We start from the raw sequence: 26,549 nt of genomic DNA on the forward strand, positions 1-26,549 counted from the left end.
TCAAAGCAAAAAAAAAAAAAAAAAAAGAAATCTGCCTGTTTGGGATGTCCAGATTGTTCATTATTTGATTGGTTAGTTGTCCCATATCCAAAAATACTTTATTTCAAATCTCTTTGGTTCAAAGACAGACACTGCTATCCATAGGCAGTCAGGATGGCAGCTCTTAAAACACCCTAGCTAGCAAGCAAATGTGCCCAGTTACTTGAGTAAGACGTCTTATTGAAGTTTCTCAAAACAGAGGGAATGAGGTTGATAAACTGAAGCACCTATTTATCACTATAACAAGACAACCATAACCAGCTTCTAGGACTGTTATTGGCAGATCAGCTGTGGCCTCAGCAAGCTGGGTTGAAAATCATCCCATTGATGACATACTATCATGAGGCAACTTGAAGAATCAAGATACCTACTTTTAAAAAATATCTATAGTATTTCTTTACAAGAAATACAAAAGAAGAGTAATACATCTCATTTACTGTTTAATAATGTTGTGCCTGAATAATAATTTTATAAGTTTGAATATTATTATGTGTTGATTGTTTCATAAAAGTTTTTAAGAAACAATAAATATTATAATTTTCACATAGCGTTTTGTGTTTGTCACCAGCAGATATCAAACAGGTCTTCATATCGACGTTGTGTGTTTTTAGACAAATACATAATATAATATTTTGAATTACAACAAAATAATTATTATGTATTGAAAGAAAAACACACAACGTCGCAGGAATATCTTCCTGGTGAAGGACTATAAAAAGATGACAGAATTGCAGTGCTACCACACTTTCAAAATTTATGAAAGTGTTGCCCTAGCAGGTGACAAGCAGGTAAATAGTACCAACATAGCGGGAGTAAAGGGTAAGTTCACAAAACAATCTTCATATCGACGTTGTGTGTTTTTCTTTCAATACATAATAATTATTTTGTTGTAATTCAAAATATTATATTATTTTTTGCTTGATATTAAATATTTTGTAATTCGGTCGATAACTGAGATCTGTCCAAAATCAAAATCCTTTTGTAACGTTATTAATAATTTTAAACTTATAGGTATTTGATTATTTACGTTGAAATAAATTGAAATAAATTAATTTTGATTTTTGAATTTTTTTTAGTTGTTCACCAAGTTACAGAATAGGCCTACAAATTATTTGTGTAATAAAATATGTACGTTAGGATTTAAGTTTAAGTTATATTTTTTAGTATTATTACATTACGTAGAGTCAGCTGTATAATTTATTCAGTTCCAATATTCGCTGCATGCAAGTTATACAAAAGGAAAATTCTTGAAAATTCAATACACTTGTCCTTGAATTACAAAAAAAAAGTTTATTTTTAATACAAAAAATAATACAAAAAAGTTGTCCTATTTTCTATCTCATTTCAACTTAACGTTCGAGTATGGAATTAAAGAGAGATGAGTAGAAAACATACAACGTGACAGTTCTGTCAATGATGGTTGTGGTGGCGTTTACTCATTTTTTCTGTTCTACGTTTAACTTGAGTGCGATAAGAATATTTTTAGAAGTTCAAGGCCATAAAAATTCACTATGTCGAGTACATTTATGATAATTACAACGTTTTTCGAAATTTATTTACATTTTTTACCTTTCTAAATTATTGTGTATCACGTGATCTTCTATTGAATTTTAATTGGTCGTCGGTGAGCGTGCCCTGCGCGACGCGAGAGGCGCAATAATAGTTTTCCAAAATGCCGTCGGAATCAAAGCCTTTGTTGACAGCTCAGACAGAAAAACCAAATCATTATAAGTAAATACCAATATTATTGCATTATTATTGTGTGATGTGATAGTGCTGAAAGTGTAGTTTCTTGTGATGTGCGTTTTATTGAGATATGCCCTCTCGTTTTGCAGATATCTCAAGGAATTTCGAGTGGAGCAGTGTCCGTCGTTTTTACAACACAAATGTACACAACATAGGCCTTTTACTTGTTTCCACTGGCATTTTAATAATCAAAGAAGACGAAGGCCAGTCAGAAAAAGAGATGGATCGTTTAATTATAGCGCAGATAACTATTGTACCAAATATAATGAGACTTCGGGTATTTGCGAGGATGGGGACGAGTGAGTACCTGTCATTGCTTTGTTTTGCTCGAGATGTGTGTTTTGATTCATATTTATCGTAAACTTTTGTTAACTTTCTTATCTTTCGGGCTAATATCAGTGTCAACGATAGTTTAACGTTATACAAGATTTTTCATTTGAAAATATAATTTGTTTACCAATATCTGGGTTATAATCCAATCGATTTCGGTATACCCTAGCGTTCGTAAGTTATTAAGTATTGAGTTGACGCTGGAATTTGGTGGGATAATATTTAGATATCCCATTGTTCTCATTTGTATGGGACATATTTTGGTAGATCAGGCTTTTTTAGTTGCTTACCTGACTAATAAATAACATCAATTTGTTAACAAATTATTTGTTCAGGTGCTAATATGGCATTTCAGAAAAAATACAAGTCACAATGAAATTAACAATTCTGTTATTAAGATTCCTAGAATACTTGATTTCAATTTTCAAATTGTAGGTAATTGACAAATGTGACATATATAAGAACCAAAGTAGGTAGCTACTTTGGTTCTTATAAACATTTTTTTTTGCCTTTGTTAGGTAATGGTAGATGCTACTTTCACTTTTATTTGTTTGCATAAAGTTGTTGATTTTGTAAAAAATAACATAGAGCAAAATGTGGTAATGCTTTCAAAATCATAACTTTTATTATTCAAGTCATTACGCTCGGTGGATAAGATGTGGGTAGGCTCACATTTCCACCAACCTGCGTTGGCACAGCATGATATCTACATACAGCATGGAGGAGACCTTTGTGGAGGAGACTAATGCCCAACAGTGACACACATGGGCTGTCTGTATTATGTATTTTTTTTTTCAAGGCTCTCTGTTATTTATATAGGATATGACTATAGAATCACTATAACTAAAAAAATATTTACAGCTGTCCCTACCTGCACCGGACAGCAGGCGACACAGAGCGTCGGTACCACCTACGCTACTACAAAACCTGCATGTGTGTCCATGATACGGATGCTAGAGGCTTGTGCACTAAAAATGGAGCCCACTGTGCCTTTGCTCACGGTGCACCAGACTTACGCCCTCCCGTACTGGACGTGAGGGAGTTGCAGGCTTTAGAGAACCCTGATGCGGCTGATGGTGATGCTGCAGCGCCCAACGCTTTAGATAGGGAACGAAATTTAATGAATGAAGACCCTAAGTGGCAAGGTAAGGGTAAATTCAGAGTGGATTTAATTTAAGTTTTGATTTGATAAAAGTAAATATGTAAATACATGTAATTCTTATTATATTTCTTCTACTGATAATACCTAGTAAAATAATTGTGTAGTAGTCCCCTTTTTTAAAAAGATTACTGCACATATTACTTTCCAATAAGATTCTGATATTCTAAAGTATACTATGCATTTGATTCCAGATACAAACTACGTGTTATCATCATATAAAACTGAACCATGTAAAAGACCACCTAGGTTATGTAGACAAGGATATGCATGTCCTCAATATCACAATAGTAAAGTAAGTACTAATGTACTTTTTTAATTTTATAGAAATGAGTAGGTAGTGGTCGTAAAAATAAAACAAAGTTACCTTAATTTGAAAAAAATATGTATTTCCTGTTGATGTAGCTTCAACCCATTTTCTTTTATGTCACATATTTTTCCTTTGTTACACAGGACAACCACATAAATTAATCAGGCACAATTGTAAAACTGTCCAAAGTGTAAAAATAAATAATAAAATTAAAATAGACATTCTTGAAGAGGTAGATAGGTTGGAAATTCAGTGGCATATTTACCTAAAGATGGTGGCCCATAATATAGAAATAATATTAACAATTGCATTTTTAGCACAATTAAATACTTAGTACTTAATATGTTCCAAATATGTTATTGCTGGGATTTAGTTTCGTAATCGTAAATAATTAAATTATTATGGTGCCATATGTATGACATACATATTAGCAAAGAACAAATAAAATTATTGTTATTTTAAAAAGTCTGTTAAGGCCCTGGTTAGGTAAGGGTAGCCTGGTACTTAGTATAAAATGGGGAGAAATTGTCAGAGGACAATAACTTGATCAGCATTTTGAGCTTGAGTTTGATTCCTTGGCATGATTTTTCAGTAGCTATTACTTACAAATTTAAAACATGCACACATTTACAGGATAAACGCAGATCACCAAGAAAATACAAGTACCGTAGTACACCATGTCCAAATGTGAAGCATGGCGAGGAGTGGGGCGAGCCCAGCAACTGCGAGGCGGGGGACGCGTGCGGGTACTGCCACACACGCACGGAACAGCAGTTCCACCCAGAGATATACAAGTCCACCAAATGTAACGACGTGCAACAGGCCGGATACTGTCCCCGAGGACTCTTCTGTGCATTCGCACATGTTGAACGTGAGTATTTAGGTAATACATCCTTAATTATGAAGATAATTTTGTACGACAATAATGGTAGAAATGTTTTTATTTTGTACTCTTTTGATGGAAAAGCTCATTAATAACACATACACACACTTCATGTGATATTTGCATTGTTACAGCCGAAGATCTAAGTGCCGCCCGCGAACTGACCGCGCCGTTAGAATGTGGAGCCAATCTAGCCGACCTATTGTCATCTGCACTGCCTCCCGACAAAAAGTCTGCAGACAACGCAGTGAGCATGCTCGGCAACGCCATCTCTCTGGAGCGCGTGCGGCCGCTGTCGCCGCCAGCGCTGCTGCAGACCAACGGCAGCGGCGAGGGTTCGGAGTGCGCCTCTACGTCCAGCGGCGGCTCCAGCGGCGGCCGCGCGCCCGGCTCGCAGCCGCGCGCTCTCGTTCCCCGCTCTAACTTCGAACAGGAAGAACGTAAGGTCCAGCAGTCTGCAGTTCAACAGCCCTCTGTGTGGGCGCAACGCTCCTCCGCCTTCGACACCACCGTGCTCACTGAAGTCGTCGGTAACGCTCTCGACGACTTACATCTAGAGGATCCGTTGAATCTCGTGGCGTCTCTCGACCGAGACCTGTCGGACGGCGAGGGACTGCTCGGCGGCTCGGCGCCGGTGAACATCCCACAGCCGCGCCCCACGCTGCGCGGCTTCAGCCCGCCCACGGGGGGCTCCCCGCTGCCACCGTTCCTGCGCTACGCCCAGAACGACACTGAGCGGCTGTTCAACTCGCACGCGATGAAGACCGGCAGCTTCGGCGGCAGCGCGGGCCCGTTTGAGTTCGCGGCGACGTCGCCGTCGGCGCCGGCCGAGCTGTCGCGGCTGCGGGACGAGCTGGCCGCGTCGCGCGCCGCCGCCGCACGCTGGGACGAGCGCATCAACCAGGCGCGCTCGGCGTGCGACGCGTGGCAGCGCGAGTCGGACGAGGCTCAGCGCAAAGCGGCGCTGGCGGAGCGCCAGCGCGACGAGGCGCTGAACCACGTGATGACGCTGCGGCGTGAGCTGGAGGCGGCGCGGGCCGGCATGGCGGGGCTGGCGGCGCGCCGCGAGTTGCGCGGCCTGCCGCTCACCACGCTCAAGGCGCTGCAGGCCCAGGCGCGCTCCGACCTCGAGGAGATAGAGAAGGTGCTGTACCTGGAAACGGCCACCAAGTGCATGGTGTGCGAGGAGCAGCCGCGCAGCGTCACGCTGGCGCCCTGCAACCACTACGTGCTGTGCGAGGGCTGCGCCGCCACCAACAAGGAGTGCCCCTACTGCCAGACGCCCGTGCAGCACCACCAGTAGCGCCGCACCAGTATTGCTTCGTGTACGACGCGTGGGCCGCAGGTACTCGCTCTCTACCCCTCTATGTATAGTATTTCGGATGTAACGCTGGTTTGACGGGCTATCGATCCAAAATCAAAATATACTTTCATTGATATTTTTTATATGTGGGTATTACGGGGTCTACTGGGTTATGATAATATCACTTGATAATGATAATAATATAGGATATTTAATTCTAGAGAAATGAGCAAGACTTATTCTGGTGAATTTACTGAATGAAATTAAAAGCATGAATTAGGATTTTTCTAATACTGCCACTGTCGTTTATATAAACTAATTTAAGGAAATATTAACCATTTTCCTGTATATTTCATATGACTAATAGAAGACAATCCGGTTCAATATAACGAAACTCTTTTGCAGAATTTTAATGTATATGTAACTGGAGTTTAGATATGTAGACGACTTCTTTCGCATGAAAGTTTAACGATCCTATTTGATAGACATCAAAGCTATACATATAAAAGCTACTTGACTATTGACTATCAATTTAAAGCTAACATTACGCAAATACAGATGCATACATTTTTATACTTATCTACATATAAATATATTATAATCTATTAAATATTTTTCATAAAACGAATATATTTAGTGCATGGGTTACACACAGTAGAATTTTAATGTTACAAGATTATATAAATATGCTTTTGATGTTAACTAATTTTTGTTTATTTAGATTCATGTATTAGTGGACTGTTGCTTTTACTGATTATAAATGAACAGCAAATATTATAGCTATTTATGATGTTCTATCGTGGAGTTGTGGTCATGCTTGCACCAAAGGTCAACAAAAATATTATACTTATAACACTTTTGTAGAATTTTGAATATTAAATACGATAAAATTTTGATATTATAGATATTGATGGAAGCACGGCCACAAGAAATTATTAGTACCTAATTATGATAATTTAAATATATATAAGTAGTTTTTAGTTTTATATCGATATTCAAACAGACTTTCGCATGTTCATATTAGGATACCTACTGCTAAATGAAGCATACTTGGATCAGAACTTGTTATTGTTATAATTTGTACGCGGACGTATGTGAAGAGCGACAGTCGCGTCGTGTTAGCTACCTTCCGTTGTTTTCGCAGCACAATATTTTGCCTCGATTTATAGCCACTGTAAGGACCAATATGGATAATCGAATATTATAAGTAAATTGAGTTATCTGAACGTTTTATATTGATGTAAACGAAGGTACTGGCGGAGTTTTTAGATATTAGTGCATTTTAAGTTTTACATTCCCATGTAATCGTTAGAAGGTTTTATTATTTTTATTACAATATTGGTGTAGGTGTAATGCAAGTAACCAACAGCATTTAGTTATTATCAATTTTCTATAATAGGATTTTCTATGAGCAAATTAAGCGATTCAGTAGACTAATGCAATTGTTAAATTCTTCAGAGACAGTTTTTAACTATTGTAGTCTTCTTTGACAAACATATCTGCAGATTTGTGAAGGTCATTTTTTATATTTTCAAGTGTAGATGTTTTGTACATCACATCTGTTTTTGTTTTATTTTATAAAAGACCGACAGTGTTGACACAGGATTAGCTGTGAATATTACACTCGATTTTTGATATTCTACAAACATATTTGTCAGGATGATCAAATTGTTATCGTTTGTTAGGAATCCATTTTTATTTGTTTTATTAGCATGTTTTGGGTCAATATGACTTATATTGACATTGCCTGAATCACGCATTATAGACGTACTCTCGCTATATGTACCACGTCTACGCTAAACTATATTGAAAGCATTTTATATAAAAATTTATTTCAATTTAAAAAAATATTTATATATATTTTGAAAAAATCTTTGAAAGTTTTTTGTATCGGTATATTATAATGAAAGTAATAACAAATTAACATAGTTGTACGACTAGATATAAGTAGTGTTTTCAAATTGTAATGGACATTATTTTAAGTGTGTAGTTGCAAGCGTCTTGTATCGTAATCTGAAGCAATATGATGACCACAGCCGCCTTTACTCAATATTCAAATATATACATACCCAGATACTCTATTTATTGTTGGGGCGACCGCGCGTCTTTGGTAGACCACTAGTGTTGCAGTCCATGATGATGGAAACTGAATGCGTACAAGGGTAACACCTAGTAGTGTAATGATGGCACAACGTAATATGTTACTAGTCGATTGTAATTGAAAATGGAACCGAAGTGAATACTTCTAATAGCAATAAAACTTCTTCTATTTCCTAGGTTGTTTACAATTGATTATAATATATTAATATAATCGGACGCGTTAGTCGCCCTCATTCTACATAATATTATTGTTATGTCGGCACGGCACATTTTGTGTGGGTTTGGTAGGGAAATGTGCACGATACACATCGACAGGTTTGATAACAAACTTTCATCCGGCGGTAGTGCGGCCTACATAACATGAGCGATTTGAGACGAGAGAAATTATTGAGATTATGCTTAAGAATACAAATAAGTATTGAGTGTGGTAGAGCTACTCTTTAACATGTAATGTTTAAGATTTTATGTGTTCATCTCAAAATGTCAAAAATTTGGGATTTAATATTTTTAATTGGTCAGAATGTATAAAATATGGAAAAATAAGGGCTATAACACACTTGTGGCTGAAAGGATAAACATCCGTCTATGTTCTGTTTTGAACTGCGGTTGAAAACGTCATGCAACAGAAATGGTACCACCCTATGTTCTGCGGTTATGCCGTTTTCAAATGCATAAGTACCACTAGTTATTGTTTTTTACTTTGATGAGCGTGACCACATGCACCGTGTGTGCCGGACTCTTTAACAACACCTTCCGTATATTGTATGAAATCCTTTTGTTTACATGATATTAAGAAGTTTCTTTTCAAGTTGCGATTCGTACGGTCGCTTAATGAACAACATGCGTTAGTATTTGGACAGCCTGGCATGGCCTGGATTATTGCATAATATTTGTCAATATTAATATTAAGAACCGCTCATGTTCACAACCGCCCACATTCGCTGTTGTTGAGTAGATCTAAAGTCACAAATAAACTATATGTAGATGTAAAGAGTCTCAAAATATACGTAAAATAAGTATGGAGTGATGTATGTTTGTCAAAGCAAAATGTACTGTGTGGCCATAGTGTTATAGTATAGCTTGCTAGTATATCTATTTCTAATTATTTAAAATTTAGATGTGTATTAGAGTCACATTATTTTTATATAGAATCTTTATCACATGGAGAATATACTTTCAGTAATTTATGAATATCAAACACATATTGGTTGAAGTGTTTACATAACGATTGTTTATTATAGGTAGGAGTCTATGTTTATTTGGAAAGAAATAGACGCAATAATGGTGAATAATGAGTATCAGATTGAAACAGGCTATTTGCTACCGAGAGCGTGGGTGTAATATTTGTTTTCTCGTAGGTGTAGATCATTCAACTGCATACTTCATGAACACAGTTGACACAATCCCTTGTGTAGAGTCCAACCTGCACATGTTCACAAGAATTACTTTCCAAATAAAGGTGGATGTATTTTAAATGTATGTTGAAAGAACGCAAAAGTTATTTGTATTGATTTGCAGGCGCATGTGGTTCTTGTTGTTGTTTTAAGATTATAACATTTATTGTTTAAGCAATTATTTTAATCATTTGTAATCCATATTTACAGTTTGCATTTTACGTTAGTTATTTTATTTAGGACCAATTTTGTTTAACTCAAGTTTCGAACCTTTGCGTACGCATAATAACAAATCCTTTTTTATATTTAAATATTTTTTTCCAATTATTTAATCGTTAGGTAGGTAGCTCCAACAAATTCTTTCAAATTTATTATTGTTAAATTAGAAATAGATAATGTTGTAGTAGAAACCAATTGTGCGTTCACACTCGCGGGAAGATCAAATGAATTGTGTTTTTAATTTTTATATTTATTACAAAGTATGCATTCAAGCTTCTATTAATATCATAGTAGGTATTTTATAAACAAAATAATTTTCAAATCCATGTGATACAAACGTGTGTAACAGAGATGTGAAGATTATAATTATTACTTTAGGTAGGTAGGTTTAATAAATTTTAAATTCCATTCAATAATAGAAGCGTTTTATTTTTATTCATCCTCTGGCATATATCCCTGACCCTTTTGTTATCCATCTATTACAGGTAAAGCAAGACACTAAATAAAAGACAAACATAATTTTCAATTGTTTAATAAATAAACACTTCACAATATTGCACGTCAAACAAATTTGAGTCCATCATAGAGCTGCTGTATTGTGAATAAGTTATGAAACTTATGAATGAAGAGCATTATGTTCAATGGCAGCAATAATGTTACGAAATAATTATCTGCTTACTGATTAAAATTAAACATGTTAACATACATTATATTTTCAAGGACGGATGATTTGGATCGGTGGAAAATAATTAGCTGCCGGAAGATCATGAAATATAAAATAAAAAAATATCAATAAGAAAGTTATAATTTTCATCACAATTATTAATTACAGTGAACCAATTTGTAAAATAATGGTTCTAATTCCAGTACACACCGTCTAATTTTTAAGTCTTTTTCTTATCCGGTGAAAAGGAACGAGCCAGGCAGACAGGACGGGAAATTTATGGACACGCGTCAATTTTATATGTAGAAATCAACCTCAAAATTTTACATTTGCCAATAGGCCTATAGAATTAAGTTGATAGCATACGTCAAACGGGTTGCATATCAGCGAGATGCCTATTTGATTCACCCGCGTTATTCATTGATTCATTATCTGTTCTTTTTCTTTTCGGCGGACAAGAAAATGACAGGTACATAAAATTAAATTAGGAGGTATCTGCTGGAATCTGGGCCATGATCCAGTTCTAATATACAAAGGTTTCCAATAGGAAATAAGAGAGATCCCAAACAAAAAAGATGTCGATTAAAATATAATTTGTTAGCGCTGATTTAATTTCTGGAGGTTAATTGTGCATTTAAAATATTGAATAACAAATGATAAAAACACATCTGATTAGATTATCTTAAGACTAGCTAAATATTTGTATAACTTAAAGTGAGCAAATGTGATGATCCTATCTAATGATTATTAGGGCCTTCAGCTTTTAATGTTTATTTGTTTGTAAATTAAATCATTTTACGCCTTATTCACACTTCTAGCTTGTTAGTTTTTTAAAACAACTTCTTAGACGGCGATACGCGTAATATAAAATAGCGAAGACTCCTTTTTGTATATTATTTATTATGTATAATCGTAATATAGTTATTTTTATATTAATTTCTCATCCATATTTGGCTTTAGAATCTACGAGAGAGCGTCAATTATTACTAACAATATAACTTTATGCTTACGTCGTATAGGTATACAGATAGATTCAGCTATTCGCAGACTGACTGACCACTTAATGGAGAATGTTCGACATTAGTAAATTCAAAGACTTTCAATATTTTTTTTATGTCTTAAATGTCGTTTGTTACATCATAGCCTGTATACCTTAACAATATTTCTGATGACAAGTTGTAAAGGGCTTATTGCTTCTGAAGATGGACAATACCTCTGATGTATATTGAGTTGGACGCAAGGCAATTTAGGAACGGAGGAGAACCCCTTAGTTCTTCGACGTAGCCTCTAGTGTTGCCATCAGAAACCGTATTTGATACCGCAATAAATATAACTAGCCTAATTTACAGCTAACTAAAGCTTACTGTCATGGTCACGTATTGAACGCTACGCTAGAAATGCATTGTTTGTAGCTTCCTTTCATTTCACTTGCCACTATCTGCAATTTTTCGTGTGAAACTGTATCGTGGATTACTTCAATTGGGTATCCATGGTTGAGACCGGGTGGAGTGATTTTATTTCTCTTTTTACATGAAAGAACAATAATGTGTGCCTGTGCCCGTCACATGAGCCAAGTATAGACAAATTCAATTTAATTCTACAATTATGTGTGTTAGTTCGCGAATAGTAGTCACACAGAAAAATTACAGACTTGTTGTAACCCAAGGTTACACCAGATACTAAAAAAATCTAGACTTTTCAATAAATGCTCTATGCGGTGTTTTAAAAACAACACTTATAGTAAAATTATATATTTCCCAATTATGTTACAAATCTTATTTTTTTTAGTTAAAGTAATTTGTTCAATATATTTTTACATTAAAATTATGAGTTAGACGCAATATTCGCGGCAGCTTTGGAATACCTTTCAAGTAATCCAGAATCAATGGATTACGGAGAGATAACTTCCCATCAATCGCGATTGATAGGCTATAGCCCTATAAGGGCCTGTCCGACAGGCTGGATGCAGCAAGGTCACGGTGGTTACCATGGTTACTCCCCACCAACTCCCGTTTACCGATCAGATCGTGTAGTCTAGCAAAACGGCGGGTCGTAACCATAGTTACCACGATTACAAGCGAGTTCGTTGTGGGAGTAACCATAGTAACCACCTGTGACCTTGACACCTCTAGCCTGTCGGACAGGTAGGTGTAATAAAAAGCCCTTATGGAACATTTTAGATTTGATCCATTGTGATCTGAGATCACAATTTGTAGCTAACTTCACTCTCATTATAAGCGTACTTAATTTAAAAGCGCTAGCTTACGCTATTTTTGGGAGTGCTATAAAACTATCTACGCGGTTGGTTTATCTAGGTGCGTATGTCTATAATTAAAACAAGGCAATATCTCAGTGCTACTATTCTATCCTTCCTAGAGTGAACACTACCGATACTGGGCAGTTTCTGAAGCAGTATTGATGACCTAGGTGATAAAAAGAGTACTAGGAACTGGGGGGTTAAAAAGGCCACATCGAAGCAATTCATCTAAGAAAGCAATATTGCTATTTGACATTTCTTTGCATTGCGCACTTACTTTTATTTGCGCAAATGTCAAATTGTAATATTGCTTTCTTAGATGAATTGCTACGATGTGGCCACCCTGATCTATTTTTTTTTTGAAGACCCGACAAGCACTCTGGCTACTCTCCTCTAAACAGCCATTTTACAGCAGTTTGACTGTATAAAGTCCACCAATCCTGTTTATCTTCATTATGTCCTTACTGGAGAGGCTCAGTAACAAAACTCAATGATGTTTCTGTATCTCATCTAATATCTACTACTTTTCCAAATTGCATACTTGCTTTCCTTTGAGCCGCTTACAATACACAATACCTACTTTTCGACTTATTTTTTTAATTTGTTAATACAAAATTAAGGGCTTTCGTTTTACTTATACAGGTTGTTAGTGACATCGTAACGAATACTAAGGGGGATGATTCAGACCATGATTCTGAGTTAATATCAAGTGGAATTTTCCGTTGCAAAATTCATGATGTTTTTAGGTTTTTTAAATATTTTCAATTCTATACTTTTGCGATGGAAAATTCCACTTGATATTAACTCAGAATAATGAGCTGAATCATCCCGCTCAGTATTCGTTACGATGTCACTAACACCCTGTATACGTAATTAGCTAGGTCATCAACATCGCAACATAACTTCTCTAGCCCTGTTAAACAATAATAGCTACAACATTATAACTATCAACCTACTGGTATTAGGCAATCGGCAGTTTATGTTACAAATTATTTGCTTCATTGGTGGCGGAAATGTATTCCTAATCTAGGCACTATCGACTTTTTACAATACTTTACAATATACTTTGCAGGCCAAGACACACAGTGTGTGTTCTGCTACACATTCATAGTGAACATTGTTATGTATACGATGAACGAATATCGATAAAGGTACTGTGAAACTGTTGATGAAAACACAAAGGGAAATAATAATGTATGGAAAAGTGGGAGGCAACCTGAACGTCAGACCAGAGGGGTCAAAAAGGCCACATCGAAGCAATTCATCTAAAAAAGCAATACTGCAATTTGACAGTTGCGCATATAAATGTGGTCTTTCTAACCCCCTAGAGAATCTTATCTTTTTCCCTTTTTTAAGGATATTAGATTTTATACATTGTTTTAAGTTTACGCGGTTATTATCATAATTAAAACACATAATAACGGGTTCTTACCGCGTTTAAATGGGGATATGAGACTCCCGATATTTCGACACTGTTGCAAGTGCCATGATCACGGGATGACTGATGAGATTGGAGTGGAGTAGGTAGATCGATATCGGGAGTCTCATATCCCCATTTAAACGCGGTAAGAACCCGTTATTATGTGTTTTAATTATAGATTTTATAACAAGTTAGAATTACTCTTTAGGATAAAGGACTGGAACTGTCTGCAGTCGTCTGTTTTTCCAACTCGTTATAATCTGGGAGTTTTCAAGGCTAGAGTGAATAGGCTATTGTTAGGTAAGCGTGATTCACCCTAGACCACATCGTCACTTAGCATCAGGTGAGATTGTGGTCAAACGCGAGCCTATTACATTAAAAATAAAATACGGGTATATATTACCCATGAACGCTCTCTACAAAATGGCCACATACACACACACATTAATAAGAATAAATGAAATACATTGGTAGGTGAGTATTTGCATGGCTAGAGTAATAATACTGCCTGGTTATTATGGTGGTAACAGCCTCCGTGGTCTAGTGGTTAGAGCGTCAGGCTCACGATCTGGAGGTCCGGATTCGATTCCCGATGGGGACATGATCGAAATCACTCTGTGAGACTGTCCTTTGTTTGGTAAGGACTTTTCAGGCTTGATTTCAGATTGTCTGAAAAAGTAAGATGATTCTGTGCTTCGGAGGGCACGTTAAGCTGTTGGTCTCGGCTATTAGCCGTAAAAACACCTTCACCAACCCGCAGTGGAGCAGCGTGGTGGAGTATGCTCCATATCCCCTCCGGTTGATTGTGGGGAGGCCTGTGTCCAGCAGTGGGACGTATATAGGCTGTTTATGTATTATGGTGGTAAATAAAGTAGATGACAGTAATAAACCTATCTCAGACGCTGGTGGGGAGCGGAGAGTTGCTGTTTTATACGTAGTATTATTCCTTATTCTATGGTACGAGTATTCCTTTCGTTGTAGGTGTTTTCAGGGCTCGTATAATTTTTACGCCGCTACAAGCGATCGTCTGTTACTATAGTTGTCTTCCAAAACATCCAGTTCATTTTTAAGACCTAACCGACCCATATTGCTGTCAAGGCAAACCACTTCATACAGAACACATTGTTAGTATTTACAAAAAGTTCAATAAACATTCACTTATCCATATTATTTGAGGTATCCCATAATTTGGGGTTTTCTTAGGCCGAACCTATATATCTATTACATAGTTTTTACTCTCTTCTATATAACGTAGAATACAAAAAAAATTAAATGCCAAACAATACGTTTAGTCACAATATTATTACGATTAAAATAAATAAAGTTGTGCAAGTATTAAAACAATAAATTAATTTTGTCATTATTTTTGTGAGAGATCGAAATAAATGCCGGCAGGCCAAACAAGTCCCAAGTTCCGGTACTACAACTCACTGAATTAATGTAAATTATCAGTTTGCTACTATCTTTTTGTTATATGTTGTATGGACATTACAGACCGATCACCTGATTGTCCAAAAAGTAAGATGATCTGTGCTTCGGAAGGCAAGTTAATTCGTTGATCCCGGTTACTACATACTGATGTAATTAAGTAGTCGTTACACGAGCCGTGTCAGGGGCCTACGGCGGCTCAATAATAACCCTGACACCAGGGTTGATGAGGTTGGTAATTCACCTCACAACCCACACGATAGAAGAAGAACTATATAGGTCCTTCAGTGAGTAGTAGTTACGAAGGAGTAAATGCATATAAAATCAGATCAAATGTTCTTAAATACACTCAATAGAAGTAAGTTGTTAGTCTATAATGTTAATAGGGTAGTTTTCAACTAGTCAAATCAGTTACTTTTTACTAAACGTCAAAACAAGAAATTGGAATTTGTATGACAAAGCAACCTGTGATGTCATAGAAAAACGTGACAAAATGTCGCATTTTTCTTTATTAAAATTCATTTTTTTATTAGGAAACATTTTTTGTCACCTTTAGGTCTGTCTTTACTTAGTAATCAGGATTTCATAATCTATCTTTGACCTTGGAAACTACCAATTTAACGTTGTCGTCAAAATTTTCACTTGAATTACCATAAGCTAATGTTACACGAATTTGAACCATACCGTCTTACAATTAGCACTATCGTTGTTGAGACAAGTGCACTTGAGCTGAGGTATAACAAGTCTTGCTTTAACATCCAACCCTGCCTTTCATTTGCATAGTATATTATCCTTATTCCTTACGCTTAAGTTACATTTTTGAGGTCCAAGCCTTGAGGCTTTAGTAAATAAGCATTGAAAAACATTAGAATAATTAATTGGTAAAGTAAAATAATCAGATTAGCTTGTAGTAGAAATAAAATGAAGTTTGAGGGTCAAAATAATTCATTATATCGTGTAATAGGGAACGCGGTAATGACCCACATATCCATAAGAACAGAAAAAAAAAATACTTATGTCCAACAGGCAGAGACCACAGAATTCCATTTTGTTACCATCATGGCACACGATTTTCGCTTTCATGGAAATCTTCATACTTTTCCTGGTAAATTTTAAGGAAAATTCGAGGATCTTCCGTCCAATACCCGTGGGTAAGAAAATACTGTGTGTTTATTGACAATCTTTCAGACTTCACTTTTAAACTCCGCTTATTAAATGTTTGAATAGTCTTTTGCATAGGAAATTAGAGCGACAAATTAGCTCACAATAGAAGAAATCTGTTTTTTTTTTTTCAAATAACTTCAATACCGAATACAATCCAATGTTGCCAACATAACCAGTCACGTTGACACAATTTTTAAAAAGGAGAAGCAAAGATCTGAGCCTTACAGCCTTGTTGTTGGCAGCAGGATTTCAGACAGATGTACCAACATGCGCGCGCTCGGCATCCAGTGTGACGTCTTCAGGGCTTGCGAGGTCGGCGCGTAATCTTACGCCTCGTCCTGTTAGCGTCCAACGACATGCCGCGCGTTCACGGACTGGGGACACCCTGTAACATACATTAGTGTCTTTATTTTAAGTTTTTTCATTGTGCTTGTTACGTCTTTCACATTTTCGGAGTATAAATAATTATGTTGAGAAGCGAGCAACACAACTTCGTGAATTGGCAACACATATCGTCCTATTGTCAGTTTTGTTTTGAAATTCAATTTGGAGTTCGAAATTCTTTTTTGTGGTTATAAATTCGATTTGGTAGATTGTGACCGCCTACCGGGAGAATAGTAAAGACTTTGTAAAAGCTCGCGAACTTATTTTTTTGAACTGATAAGTATAGTGAGCAAAGCGCTGAAGATGTACACCAAACTATCACCGTATCTACATTCGCTCCGGTACTCTATTGATCGGAAATAAACATGGTAGCAGTCTCTTCATATTCGCTGCTTGATTATTGACGCCAAACCTCACACGAAACACACAGTAGCGAAATAATCGTACATTTAATTTCAAAAAATACTTTAACGCCACTTACGCCGTTTCGTAAATAAGTTTACATTTGACATAGGTACTAAAGGCGCGCGCTGATGATTTTGAAGCCCCGCCCCCGCGGTATGATTTTCGTTGCGTCATTTTTAACCCACAAGAATGCTTCCATGTTTATTTCTGTTCACCGCGGTACTCCGTACTAGTCCGTACGTGAGCGAGTGTGTACCTGCACAGCGCGGAGTGCGGACGCTCGGGCTCGACGCTGGCGCGCGTGTCGTGCGAGCGCGCGTCCTCGTCGTCGGGCGAGCCTTCACTGGTGGCCTCGCTGGTGCCTTCCTCGCTGCCTCCACCGCGGTATCTCTCTACATACTCTGCTGAAATGATCAAATGTTAATCTACTTTGACAGCCCGAAAGATATTGCTATCCTACGCTTACTATAACTGCAAGAACGAGATAGGACTAGATTAATAACTGTAATGTTAGAATAAAATAAAATGTAATAAACAGACAGCCATGTAGTGGGTACAGTTTTGTATAGCTTTTTTTTATATAATTTTGCTTCAGATGTTCCAATACAAATATTGACCATTCAGACGAATGTCATAGGTTATATGCTCGAAAAACGCGGTGCACATCAAGTTTTTCGTGGTAGGTAAGGGATATATGCTCATATTACCTCGTCTATCATCACAGTCGGGCGCATCTTCCAAACTTCTGAGTATTTCCGCACACAGCTCCGAATCCAACGGTACAGGGTTGTCCGATTCTCTATGAAAATTGACAATAAAAGTTTATTTAGAAAAGCGCAATTAAAACATATTTTCAGCATTGACTACTTATACTAGGATGGATAATGATAACGATTATTATTGTGTATAAATTTAAATGCAGTTATAAATAAAAGTTGCAAATTACTAGTTTATCATTTAACAATAACTAGTGCTTTCATTATAAAGATCTATCTATCTAAATATTTGCAATATAAAGGTGCCAAATATTTGATTTTAAGGTGATACGTTTCAGTCAGCTAGGTAACGCTGCGTCAGCAGATGGCGTTACTTCTGCAGTTTTCGTATTTTTTTCCATTTATTCGTTTAGTGTTGAGTTCTGACCCAGTGAAATGTTAGGTGGCGAAATCTTACATACATTATCTTTAAGTTAAGCTACAATTTTGAAGTATTTACTGCAGATATCATATTGAAACATTGCATCAAAAGTTGGTGTCATTTCAATTTGTATACAAACACGAAGCTGTCACACACACATGCGAACTAGGTTAGCTATTAAAAGAGATGCATAATTTGAAGTCTACTTCTAACTTCTAAATGGCGCATTTGGTAAAGCAGTCGCCGCCATTCTTAAGTTTCACGGTTCAAACCCAAGTGCATGTTTTAATTGTTTTTACTTTTTGTATTTTTTTTTACAATTGAATTTGGCGAACCCGTCTATTTGTTACGGAATTTTCAAAAAGTATCACTTTTACCAATAATGTTATAATTATACAATAATGTACTTTGCACTAAAGTACCTTCCGTAATTTCCGTATTTTTTATTTTGTAAAATTCTAACAGGCATTAATCGCATCAGTGAACATGCGGCTAACTAAAAAACTACTGAACGGATTTTCATACGGTTTTCACCAATGAGTAGAGTGATTCATGGGCGTGCTTTAGGGTATATAATTTATACAAGTATTTTTTTTGTATAAAATGGTTCAAAAATGATGATGAATGTCAAACATAATCGTTACAAATATAGCCGACTTGGAGCTTTCGGCGAAAACACTGCCTGAGCCCATTGAGATATAACAAAACAACGTATGGTTGAATTGTTCCTTTTTTGTAGGTCTACCGAAAAGTCCACAATATGTCATAATAATTATATTGTGTATAAAGAATTGTGTATATGTATTGTATGATTTTACAAATAACGATCACAGTACAGTAATAATAAGGTAGATTTTTCCTAAATTGCGTCGGTTCAAACTTTGTCGCATCGCGTTTGAAAGATGTAATAGCGCTTCAGGACGTCCCGCAAGCACGGCGCTGATGTCGCAGCATCCGCATATAATTATTATGACTTGTCATTTAGTTCCAATAAAATCCGCGGGACTTCATACGTATGTCAGTGACAGCTGGTGATAGCATGCGGGACACTTAGCAGCTAATCGAATTCTATGTTGTTTTCGCGCCCAGTCCAGACGACTTGCAGCGCATTTCTGGACTTATATTTACGCGTGGTGTTTATTGTTAGGTTAGTTAGTTCAGGTTAGGACGTCTTTTTTTAACGAGGACGTTAAAAAAAGACGAGGCTGGGACGTATTGAAGTAGTATTTCCATATATACGCGGCCTGAAATGGGCTGTTTCGGGGACCTGAACTGGTTGCTGTCGAACTTATTATCACGTTTTCTTGATTAAAATTCATAAATAAGTCAAATAGAAAAAAGATTTTCGTTAGTTTTAGATCTGTCATGATGTCTGTGATGTTTGTTTATTATACATAAGAATTGCAAAATTTATCTTATTTTTTTTCCCAAAAGGCAAGGCAAAGGGAACTATGCCCATACAGCCATGTCTTGTGTTTTTTTTCTTGATGATGATTAATGAAATGATGAAACGTAAGCCCCCACCCTCGGAGCAGACTCCTACTCCGAACCCCAAACGAAGTAAGCGGCTTGGCGAAAATAGATAGGTACACTTTGTTTATTGAATATTCCGATTTAATAATACTATCGGGAATGTTTTCCGACTAACTTAATGTGATCATTAACCACAAAACACCACCTCGTATTGATTATTTAGATTATTCAATCTTTGTATTCAATGAAGAAAGCAACCTTCCCGTTCCCGTTCTCACCAAAAAGTCCGCGGCAAAGAGAATATAAATAAATCTGTATGTTGGATGGAAAAACAATTAATTATAAATGACTACTATTTAGGCCGGCAAATGCAACAACTTTTTTTTGATTTGGTTTTCCCCGAAGGGTAAGGCAAAGGGAACTATGCCCATACAGCCATTTCATTTTATGTATTGATTTTTTATTATAATATATGTCCTCTTTTAAAACACGGTACTTACCCATTATTTAAAAATGTTTAAATAATATGCGTTAAAACAAAAATATTTTTCCAATATTCCTTTACTCAGATTGTAGTATTTTGAGTTTTTTATTTATATTTATTCTCTTCATACAAAATCTCTTTATAAATTGTCACTGACATTCTATTAAACTTGTCAAGTAGTCAAAGCCTTTAGAGAAAAAAAAAACTATCACGCACACAAACTAACATTGACACCTCTACACGCTCAGCAAATACACTGTAATCTGCACCACTACAAACGTAGAATTGATCAAAATTGAGGGTCTGAAATATGGTACTTCTCGTATTCGGACCCTAAATTTTTGATAGTTTGCGAAAATAATACACCAAAATATTACTATTTATCGGTTTTATAACAATATTCCTCTATCCGTTTTCCTGTAGCACTGCATCAACTTTTGTATGGAAAACGAATCACCTTAAGAAATAAAAACAATCCGAATGGAATTTCATAGTTTTTTATTTAATAATTCTACTTAATCACCTGAAAAAGATCCGTAAAAGATCCGCGTGAAAAGTAACGGACACGGATACGGATTTTTCTTTTATCTCGGATATCCGCGGATACGGATATTACTAATCACCACTAATTAGAAAAGGGTACCTGTTGTGCAGCACGAGCGCCACGAGCGCGGGGTGCGGCACGGGCGGGTGCGGCGCGGCGCGCGGGCTGAAGGCGGCGCCGTCCAGCGCGGGCGCCGGCACGCGCGGCGCCGCCGCCCCGCACCACTCGCCCCACGAGCCTGCCACCACAACCACGCTGTTTAGCACCAACGCCCACTCCAATCACATACTTATTACGAAAACGCTACATTTCCATGGAGTTCGTACTGACTTATGACGTCAGCAATATCGAACAAATCAGCGGTCAGACCAGCCCAATTTGACCAATCTGCCTTATAGCCAGGCCGGGCCAGGTATTAAGAAATGTGAATTAGCATACGTCCTCGCTGGTCGAGACGAACTGAGCTAAGATTTCTCAGCGATAAACGCGCGTAAACCCTGCCCTAATACGTGGCGTCCTCGAGTAGGATTTTTAGGTTAATATCCGTCCAGGCCTGGTTGGGATCTAAGAGCACACCTGCAGTGTCTCTCCTCCAGTCGTCTCTCTCGGCCAGCACGTCGGGTGGCTCGGCGTCGCGGCCGCAGCGTGCCGTCCACACTCTTGCGCCCTCGCCGCTCTCCAGCGGCAGTCGAGCTTCACTCTCTTCTAGCGCTACCAGCACCTCTGTGTCGAACACCTGCAATCAATACCCTACCGTCAAGATAGGACTGACATATCGACTAATTTGACTCCGTTGGAGGAATAGACTTGAATCTGTTCGGTGTCATAACTTTCCAGCATTGATACAGAAGCGAGATTTACATCAGAGTGTTTCCAAAGAAGCTGCATTTATTGAGCTTTATTCTGCCGTAGTCCTGTTGCAATCTGTGATCTGTTCGGACTTACATCGTAAAATACTGAATTCGAATTTGAGTTTGAATTCAAGTTTGGATATCACGTGGTTTTCAGGATTTGTGCCCAGGAATTGCAATAGGCTTGGCTCAACTTCACGTGGGAGTTGATGTGTATATTATACACACCTGTCTACCTCTTCAGGAATACAGGACTGATACTATGTTTATTGTTATTTTTAGGGTGCCGTACCTACCATACATAACGGGACCCTATTACTAAACCTACGCTGTCTGTCTGTTCTAACAGTCCTAACCAGGGTTATACAAAAAATACGACGGAAAATTCCACTTGATATCAACTCAGAATCATGGTCTGAATCATCCCTCAAAGTGTTCATTACGATGTCACTAACACCTTGTATGTATTGAACCCTAATAGCCAATTGAAAATGGCCGATGATTTTCTTGCAGCTTTTTTTCCCCGGCTTATGAGAAGGTAGTTTTAGGCGGATGAGATCATGAAACGTACGATATGTAAAAAATGACGATTCAAAGTGTAACTATGTTGCCTACAGAATAGAGATATTATTGAATTTTGAATTAGAATGGACAGATGATGTGATATTTATCCAGTAGTACCGCTGTAGTGAGCTATACAGTTGTGGTCACCTCCACGAGCATGTTGGCAGCCAGCCCGTGCCAGTCGCCGGGATCCAGTCCGCGCGCCGCCCACCACTCCTCGCTGCGCGCCGCCAAGCTCCACAAGCGAGATAACTCCGATGCTGACGCTTGTATTGCGCGCTGGAAACGGTAATTTTGTTATTAAAAGAACACCTTTCCTTTTATGGTCTTCTTTATAGAAGAACCATTACGTATGTGTGTAGTGCACAGTAACACAAGTATACAGACTTATTAGGACACTTGTTAGTGCAAACCCTACTAGCCGTATCGTGGCAAACGCGTAGCGCGCGCGTTTTATAAAACGCGTAGCTAAGAAAAAAAAGAAGAAGAAAGAAGCGTTCCTTAATCGCCTTACCCGTGCGTTAAGTATACTGTATGCTACGGAGCCAGGAGAACATAAAATACAAATATAAAACATTATATAGGCATATTATTTGTTTTTGTATGTTTGAATACATAAATGTATGTTAAATGTATTTTTTTATTATTGTGCACCCTCAATCTTTTATTTTTTACATATTTCCCCGCCTTATGGGTACTTGGTTAAAGAGTCTTTTGTAGAGATTTCCTTTAATTTAGGTTCAATAAAGTGTATAGTTTGTATTTGTGTAAAACTGCAGTACACTCACCCGCAAGTCGTGCGAGACCATGCGCACTCGCGCACGCGCACAGTCGCTCAGCCCGAGCGCCAGCTCCCGGCGCCGAGTCGACACCTTCTCTCGGAGTGAAGCCGTCAGCTCTGAGCATTCTTTCTCTAACTGTTTGTATGCTCCAGTCTGGCAGGAAAAAAACCTAGTAATCTATCTTAAAATCGTAAGACCGAATTACCTTTTAAAATTCACACCCTATCGTTTAACTACTTATCTAACTAGAAGACCTAGAAGGACGTACATTGACCAAATTGGAGATGTCCTTAGAAAAGGTTCAGTACGAACGATTGATGAATGTGGAGGCAGCAGGAGAAGTGAGTTAAGAGAGTTTACCTTGTTTCTTGATTAAACGTTGTTCAAAAGTACTTTTTAAGCGTGTTACTGTGATATATGCCTTAATGAACGTAATTTGGTTTCCATATTTTAACCCCCGACGCGAAAACGATGGGGTGTTATAAGTTTGACGTGTCTGTGTAAATGTGTGTGTCTGTCTGTGGCATCGTAGCTTCCAAACGGATGATCTGATTTTAATGCGGTTTTTTTGTTTGAAAGGTATATCAGTCGAAAGTGTTCTTCAAGGTCATCAGGTCGTTTGTTACGTGGGATAGGAGTGTTACCCGCTCAGTTTTCTTGCAAGCATATGTGGGATCTGACATTTGAAACACTAATGTCTTCTGGAACCACTGAGCTGGTCTGCTGTTAGCGTATTTTTATTCTGGTCGGGGGTTTTTTAAATTTTTAATTTTGTTTTTTTTTTTATAGATTTTTAGGTGTGTCAAAAAAACCTTTCGCTTTCGAAATACAGTGTTTTAGTGGTTATCCCGATTTAACCCCTATTTCGTAGTCTCCTACGGAATTCTTCAGTTACCTTAGCAATCTGCACGGAGAAGGGCCCGAAGCAGGCGTCAACAAAGTGCGCGTAGTCCCTCAAGGGGCGTTCTATTGCAAGCTCTATCTCAGACGCCCACGACGCTAAAGATTCTAGCTCGCCTCTGGCACATACTGCTGCTAATGCTTGGCCGGACCTGTCGAGTAACGAGGGTTTAAGATGCATTATGTAGGTATTTTTTAGGCGAAGTAAAAAGGAGGGTTATTCACGGATCGCGTAAGTTGAAACAAAAGATGGGTGTAGCGATTTCTGTACAAAAAGGATTATGAAAAAAATTGGGATTGCGTGAAGTCAGTAAAGTATTTTTGGACAAAGATATCTGTAACCCACTCGCGAATTGGAGTGGATGGGATTAATAGGTGTTTCCCAGTCAACCGAACCAGTGACACTTTTCGTTGCAATACTACAATGCAATACTAGTGAGACTATTCGTCGGTAAAAATTAAAAAAAAAAAACGATTCGGCCGATTGATTGGTTGACCGATCGGACGAACGGGAAACACTGCAATGCGCCTCTCCTATAACAACCAGCTTTACAGCTTACATGAACCGAATCTTGGGTGAAGTCAGCGATTGTTCTCTCGTCAGGTCCTCTGTCCTCCGTCCTGTCTTTCCTTACCGTTTGTAGTAGACAGCTGTACACTAGAACGCAAGCTATTAGTGTATAGCGGTTAATAAATAGCAATAATAAATTTGGGGCCAAGAGCAAACCCATCAAAGGTAAAATATAGCTAATAGCAAATCGGCGGGGCGCAACCATGGAACCACGATCTCGAGCGAGTTGGTGGGGAGTAACCATGGTAACCACCCGTGACCTTGACGCATCTAGCCCGATGGACAGGGTAATGTAATAACCGCTTATGGTACTCACGTGATCTGATAGTAGGCGCGCGTGTGCAGGCCGGGCCCGGTGAGGCGGCGGCAGAAGGCGGAGTCGTGCGCCGGCACACGCGCCGCCCGCGTGATGATGCAGCGCCACGATATCTCCTCCCACACGCCGCGGCAACCCCACCATAGCACTCCACCTAAGGAGAGTAGGTAAACCAATGATGCCGACCTCAGAACTTTTGATATCTATGGTGCCGATTAAGGTTTACATAGTAAACTATTTTTAACGAGATATGTGTATCAGTGGCGGCCCTAGCAAAATATTTAGGTGATGCGAGACCGCAAAGTGTCAACCCTTAGCCCCTTAAAACACAAAATTTGTCGATTAATTTACGGCCACCCGGTATGAGTTTTATGTGGCCGCAATCCAACCCGATGAAGTGTTAGTTTGCGGCCAGGGTGAATCAGTCTTGGTTGATTTTGGCGCCCTCCCTAAATTAAAGAGAAGGTGAACGTCGTGTCTTACAAAGAAGTGAAAGAATTGGTCTTTGATAGACAACAATGGAGAATGCTACACCGACAAGAGCGTGGCTCTTAAATTAATGGTGACGTGTATGAATCTTTAAAAGTGACCGATTAAGATGTATTCTTGATTGTGAGTTCTAGTTGTTGACGACTTGCATTTGACCGGCTTATTTTTCAGGAAAGTGAATCGTCAAATGACAGTGCGACTGGCAAAAGCCGCGGAAATTCTTGGCTCGACGGTTGAACCCAACGACATCAAGTTCTATATTTCCAAGCAGTGGATAAAATGAGTGAGCATTCATACACACTATTAAACCAATTCTGTCTCTTTCTTACGCTTATTATAAGTGAAGGACGGCACTAGTTCAAGAGCTGTCAAACTAAAATTAGGTTAAGTTGGCGTCAGTCCGAATAGGCACCATTGTTAACGTAATTTAAATTATTTATTTCGATTAACAACATGACTCGTTCTGTTAGTGAATAATTTTATTTTTATTATAAATTTAATATAAGCGACAATAAATAAACACATAGGCGAATTGTACGTAGGCATCAAATGAACGAAATATATTAACATTTCATGGCTATTTAAAAAGCTAAACCCACAGCTGAAGCGACATCTATTGAGTGTAATTAATTGGTGCTTATGTGCAGTCGTGTGCACAGTAGACTATTACGTAAATAAACTACTCGTATGCTGTTTTCTTGTGTGATTGTGCAATAAATAATTCCGTATTGTATCGCATTTGTAACTCACCAACTAATAATATAAAAGCGCAGAGCGGACAGATGATGACTGCAACTATGAACGCTGTGATCGGCTGCAGTATACCCAGGATGCCGATCTGCCATATTACCACTTCGAATAATACGAAAAATCTGAAAAAATGGTCAATTAGATTGAATGGTGCAGAATCGCTTTAGAATTTTAGGGTAATTAGCCAGGCAATGTCATGAGATATAACGCTTCCAGAGCTCGAACTGTTTTAATGTAAAAATGTAACAAATAAGAAATCAAAGAGCGGGGGGGCTAAAAAGGCCACATCGAAGCGATTGATGTAAAAAGCAATAAGTGCGCAATGCCAACAAATGTCAAAAAGCAATATTGCTGCTCCGATCTGGCCATGTCAACCCCACTGTAATTGAAATAAGAACGAAAACTTTAATTAGAAATATTTTAAAACTGAAATATTTTGTGCGTTACGTGTATTTTCATACACGCAAAAGAAGTCTCAGGACA

At 37.9% G+C, this 26,549-nt stretch overlaps 2 protein-coding genes across 5 annotated transcripts in view; one reads left to right on the top strand and one right to left on the bottom strand.

The window, feature by feature from the left end:
• The first annotated feature begins 1,366 nt into the window (after window positions 1-1,366).
• LOC126368701 (putative E3 ubiquitin-protein ligase UNKL) lies at window positions 1,367-9,904 on the top strand. 2 transcript variants are annotated; one of them, XM_050012819.1, is made up of 6 exons: window positions 1,367-1,770; window positions 1,875-2,084; window positions 2,977-3,260; window positions 3,469-3,569; window positions 4,218-4,467; window positions 4,602-9,904. In XM_050012819.1, exons 1-6 carry the CDS (start codon window positions 1,712-1,714, stop codon window positions 5,768-5,770), a joined length of 2,073 nt encoding a protein of 690 aa, XP_049868776.1. In that variant the 5' UTR covers window positions 1,367-1,711; the 3' UTR covers window positions 5,771-9,904. The 2 variants fall into 2 exon arrangements, with proteins under 2 accessions (XP_049868776.1, XP_049868778.1); XM_050012821.1 differs by having other exon boundaries at window positions 1,375-1,770; window positions 4,218-4,455.
• Window positions 9,905-9,999: 95 nt separating this feature from the next.
• Window positions 10,000-26,549, bottom strand: part of LOC126368693 (uncharacterized) — a 35,574-nt gene continuing 19,024 nt past the window's right edge. The window contains exons 15-24 of one of the 3 annotated variants that reach the window (XM_050012804.1): window positions 26,067-26,188; window positions 24,828-24,981; window positions 23,936-24,092; window positions 23,047-23,193; window positions 22,406-22,537; window positions 21,420-21,579; window positions 20,943-21,081; window positions 17,913-18,004; window positions 17,462-17,606; window positions 10,000-16,801 (exon numbers count right to left, since the gene is read on the bottom strand). In XM_050012804.1, the coding sequence (XP_049868761.1) occupies window positions 16,666-16,801; window positions 17,462-17,606; window positions 17,913-18,004; window positions 20,943-21,081; window positions 21,420-21,579; window positions 22,406-22,537; window positions 23,047-23,193; window positions 23,936-24,092; window positions 24,828-24,981; window positions 26,067-26,188 (1,384 nt within the window). In that variant the 3' untranslated portion in view covers window positions 10,000-16,665. Of the gene's footprint in view, window positions 16,802-17,461; window positions 17,610-17,912; window positions 18,005-20,942; window positions 21,082-21,419; window positions 21,580-22,375; window positions 22,538-23,046; window positions 23,194-23,935; window positions 24,093-24,827; window positions 24,982-26,066; window positions 26,189-26,549 lie in introns of those variants that run through there. The other 2 variants (XM_050012803.1, XM_050012805.1) reach the window with 2 other exon arrangements.

Source organism: Pectinophora gossypiella, chromosome 8, assembly GCF_024362695.1.
Source record: "Pectinophora gossypiella chromosome 8, ilPecGoss1.1, whole genome shotgun sequence".
In the NCBI taxonomy this organism is placed as follows: domain Eukaryota; kingdom Metazoa; phylum Arthropoda; class Insecta; order Lepidoptera; family Gelechiidae; genus Pectinophora; species Pectinophora gossypiella.